This window comes from Arachis ipaensis, chromosome B08 (assembly GCF_000816755.2).
Source record: "Arachis ipaensis cultivar K30076 chromosome B08, Araip1.1, whole genome shotgun sequence".
In the NCBI taxonomy this organism is placed as follows: domain Eukaryota; kingdom Viridiplantae; phylum Streptophyta; class Magnoliopsida; order Fabales; family Fabaceae; genus Arachis; species Arachis ipaensis.
In genome coordinates, this window is record NC_029792.2 from 68,284,686 (window position 1) to 68,289,671 (window position 4,986).

The window sequence follows — 4,986 nt, forward strand, 5'->3', positions numbered from 1 at the left end:
CCCATGCTCTCTCTCATAGTCAATGACTGTACATTTAATTGCAACTCCTAGAGAAGATGACCCTAGAGCTAAATACTCTCGGTTATTTTGTATTGTGACATTATTATTTGATTTTGAGAAATCATTGTTGGTTTGGACTATGCTACCAACGAAGTGATGCTTGTCTTTGATTGATTCTGAACTATACAAGAATTCTCATTGTCACCCGCCGAACGCTCGAGCAGACGAACATTGGCGCCATCTGTGGGGACCTGGGGAATGTATTTCTTTCTGGGAGAAGAAGTGAAGGATGCACGTGAGGAGGAGGGAACTCGCCTGATGAGTAGGATAGCTTTCGTTGCCTCTTCCCACGAGCGCATGGAAGCCCGTTCTCGTAGAGATGACCCACCCTCTAGCTCCTATGAGAGACGTCCCTTTGGAGGTACAGGTGACGACAGTGTAAAGATCACTCAGGAACTGCGCCACCGGGTGCAGAACCTCAAAAGAGAGCTGGCGGCGAGGGACCGCAATCGGTCCGAGCACAGTAGAGACTCTCGTCCCAGTCTATCTCGTACCCGATCTTCCCTAAGGAGGTCAGAACCAAGGGGAAGGAGCCCCCAGAGAAACAACAAAAGAATGCAAGCTGACGCTCCATCACATACTACCCAAAACAGGTCGGAAGAACATGGAGAGACCCATAGAGAGAAAGCGAGAAAATGACGAGACCCCATCATCATGGGTGTGACCCCTTTTTGTCCCTTAATCCTGAAGGTTCGGCTGCTGAAGAATTTTGACAAGCCCATAGACATGAGGTACGACGGGACGAAGGACCCTCAGGAACATCTGGCAGCCTTTGAGGCCAGGATGAACCTAGAAGTTGTTGGTGACGCGGTCCAATGTCGAGCTTTCCCTATAACGATGGTAGGCCCAGCGATATGGTGGTTTAACGCGCTTCTGCAAGAGTCCATTACGGCCTTGGCGGATATATCTTGCAGTTTTTTAGCACAGTTCACCACACGCATCGCCAAGGCTAAACACCCGATCAACCTATTGGGTATCAACCAGAAAGCTGTGGAGCCAACCAGGAAGTTTTTGGATAGATTCAATGACGAGTGTCTGGAAATCGACGGTCTGACCGATTCAGTGGCTAGTTTGTGCTTGACAAGTGGCCTACTAAACGAAGACTTCAGGAAAGACCTTACCACCAAGCCCGTCTGGAACATGTAGGAGATCCAGAATGTGGCGAGAGAATATATCAATGATGAGGAAGTTAGCCAAGTGGTGGCAACCAATAAGCAGCAGTCGACCAACCTACCTCGCCGCCAACCAGTATATGCAGACAAACCAAGAGAGATACCAAAGGAAGGGGCATCAGAGAAGCAGTCCAAGCCGTTTTCTTGGCTGGGGAAGTTCACGAACTATACCCACCTCATGGCTCCTATAGTGGAGGTTTATCAACAAATAGCGGATAAGGGCATCCTATCAAAACCTCGACAACTGAATGACGGGACAGGTGGCAACAAGAGCTTGTACTGTGACTATCACGAAGGATTTAGTCACAAGACTCGGACTGTGTTGACCTAAAAGACGCCTTGGAACAGGCTATTCGTGAAGGCAAGTTGACTGAGTTCTCTCAGTTCATAAGGGAGCCGAGAAGAAGAGAATGTGAACAATTTGAAGAGGACCGAAGCCACGCCAAAAAGCCAAGGAAAACGTCCAATGAGAACCCTAACAACGCCTCGACGGTAGTCATTAACATCGTGGTAGGACGAGATGCACCCCCAAGTCAAAGTCGGCAGTAAAGAAGGATGCCAAGGTCCTAGCCGTGTCAGCGGGAAATCCCAAGGCTCCATCCAAGGAGCCTCTAATGAGGGAGAAATCATTGGTAAAGAATTTCACAAAAATAATCGCGTTGCAAGTATAGATCTAAACCGACAATTAAACCTCAATCAAATTTAATTTGTTTATCACTTAAGCAAACCGAATACAATTAACCGAAGTATTAAACCTCGAGTCGTCTCTCAAGGAATTGCAGGGAAGTATGTTACTATTGGTTATGAGATAGTATATTTTTGGATTTTTAAATGTTGAACAAGGAATGTAAATGGAAAAGGCAAGAAAATAAACTAATAATTAAGAAAATTCCTAGCAAGGATTGATAATTGGAATTCCTATCCCCATTATCATACTCACTTGTGATGGTAATTGCCTTTTACTATCACTTAGTTAACCTCTAACAATTGAAGGTAAGTCAAGTGAGAAAATCAACTTGAGTTCACAAGTCCTAATCAAAGATTAGAGTTAGTGAAGCTTAAGTCAAGTAGCAACGTCAATCACTAATCAACAAGAGACTTTGACAATTCAAGAGTCTCCAAATTACTCAATCCAAGCTAAGAACATAAAAAGCTAATTTAAAATCCAACCAAGCATTTTATCAAACACTTGGAAGGCACAAAATAAAAGCATAGGAAAGCAATAAGAGAATGTAAAATCTAAAACCAATAATTGCAAAATCAATGATAACAAATAATGGAAGGAACATAGAAAATTAATAAGAGATAATAAAATCTAAACTAACAATTTCAAGGAATCAACAACAACAAATAAAGGAAGAAGCAATAAACATGAAATACCTCAAATTGCATTAAAAGGGAAATCAAATCTAACATGAGAATTCATAAACTAAATTGGCAACATAAAGAGATCAACAAGGGAAATAAATAAACTAGAATGCTAGAACAAATAAAAGTAGAAGAGAAATTAAATTGAAATAAGATAGAATTCAAAATTTGAGAAGAACTAAAGCTAAAAACCCTAAAACCTAGAGAGAGAAGAGAGCCTTTCTCTCTAAAATACTACATCTAAAACCTAACTAATTGTGAATGAAAGTGTGTATGAATGATTCCACCACTCTGCAGCCTCTAATCTGTGTTTTCGGGCTTGGAACTAGGCCAAAAATAGCCCAGAAATCGCCCCAGCATCTTCTGTATAATGCAGCACGTGACGCTCTGTCACGCGTACGCATTGTCCACGCGTACGCATCGCTTGACAAAATCCTGGTCATGCGTACGTGTCACTCGTCTGCTGGACTGCTCACGCGTACACGTTGCCCACGTGTACGCGTCGCTACTAACTTCTCAAAATATCATTTTCTTGCTTTTCTTCCACTTTTGCATGCTTCTTTTCCATCCTCTAAGCCATTCCTGCCCTATAAACCCTGGAAACACTTAGCATACATATCATGGCATCGAATGGTGATAAAAGGGGATTAAAATTAGTAAATTTAAGGCCAAAGAAGCACGTTTTCAATCATAGTATAAAATTAGGAAGAAAAATGTAAAACATGCGAATTATATGAATAAGTGTGAGAATAATAGATAAAATCTACTAAATTAAGCACAAGATACACCCTAAAAATGGGGTTTATCAATCCTGATATATTCTTCTGCCCGAAAGATGAATGGTGTCATGATCACCACAAAAATCCACCCATGGTGATCACGGCGATGATCGGGACAGGATTAGTCAAACGGATTCTCGTTGACACAGGAGCCAACTCTAACATTATGTTCAGGAACGTGTTTGATGCCTTGGGGCTCAGAGAAGCCAATCGCAAGACCCATCAACATGGGGTCATTAGTCTGGGTGACAACTACATAAGGCCGGACGGGATAATCTCTCTCCCGATCTGTGTGGGAACCGGTGAAAGTAAGAGGTTAATAATGGAGGAGTTTGTTGTTTTGAGAGACTCCACAGCCTACAATGTCATCCTTGGAAGAAAAACAATCAATGAATTTCTAGCTGTTATATAGACCAAGTTTCTAACAATGAAGTTCGTGGTTGACAACAGAACCAATGGTTCCATCAGGGGAGACCTAGAAATGATAGTCGCTTGTGACAATGCCAGCCTTTCCTTGAGAAAGAAGTCGAAAGAGGCATCTGGGGTGTTCCTAGTTGATTTAGACGCAAGAATAGATGACAAGCTAAGGCCAAAACCCCAAGGTGATTTAGAAAAATTCTGGGTTGGCGACACAGAGGAAATGTTCACTTTTGTGAACAGAAACCTCCCCTATGAGCTAAAAGGACCTCTTATGGAGGCCGTCAGAGCAAACGGCGACCTGTTCACCTGGACTCCGGCCAATATGCTAGGGGTAAACTAATAAACCTCGATTTTGTGATTTATCTTGTGCTTATTTTAGGGGATTTTATCACATTTTCTCACATTTATTCAATGAAATAGCATGGTTTTGTAAATCTCCCTTAAATTTTGCTTAAGTGTAAAAACATGCTTTTTAGGCCCTTAAATTGGAGATTTTTGATTCACTTTAATTCTATTTGATTCCTTGATGTGTTTGTTGAGTGATTTCAGGTTCATAAGGCAAGTATTGGATGCAAGAAATGAGGAGAAAAGCATACAAAGTGGAGAATGCATGAAGAAACAAGAGTTGGGAATTCATCAATGGGTGCGCACGCGTACAAGGCGCGCGCGCTCGAAAGTGGTTTTGCATAGAGACGCGCACGCATACATGCCGCGTCCGCGCGGATGATAAAACAGCCAATCGACGCGCACGCGCACATGGCGCGTACGCGCCGATACTAGCACGTGACCCACTTAAAGGCAAAATGCTGGGGGTGATTTCTGAGCTGCCCAGGTCCAAATCTAATTTGTTTCTGAGCGTATTTCATGCAGAATTGAAGTCCAAGCAAAGGGAGAGCAATTAGTTAGTCAACATGAGCCTTTAGTTAGTTTTCTAGAGAGAGAAGCTCCCTCTTCTCTCTAGAATTAGGTTAAATTGTCATAGATCCATGTTTAATTCCTTGCTTTCATCTTGTTTCTTTTACAATCTCTCATGTCTACATCTTGATTTTCTTAGTTGTAATGTTAACTTCTCATTTTGATTTCTTTTATGATGATGAACTCATGTTGGATTTGGTTTACAATTAATGCAATTTGATGTCGATGTTTCTTTCATATTGATCTTGCTTGCCATTATTGATTTATCGCTT

The 4,986-nt window shown here is 42.0% G+C and overlaps 1 protein-coding gene across 1 annotated transcript; it reads left to right on the forward strand.

Moving 5' to 3' along the window:
- LOC107611102 lies at positions 787-1,563 on the forward strand. The gene is made up of 2 exons (XM_016313063.1): positions 787-1,125; positions 1,207-1,563. The coding sequence occupies exons 1-2, from the start codon at positions 787-789 to the stop codon at positions 1,561-1,563; spliced, it is 696 nt and encodes a 231-aa protein (XP_016168549.1).

Coding starts and splice junctions, on each gene's coding strand:
- LOC107611102 (XM_016313063.1), top strand. CDS start 787: ATGAGGTACGACGGGACGAAGGACCCTCAGGAACATCTGGCAGCCTTT. Junction 1,126..1,206: donor ACGGTCTGACCGATTCAGTG/GCTAGTTTGTGC, acceptor TGGAACATGTAG/GAGATCCAGAATGTGGCGAG.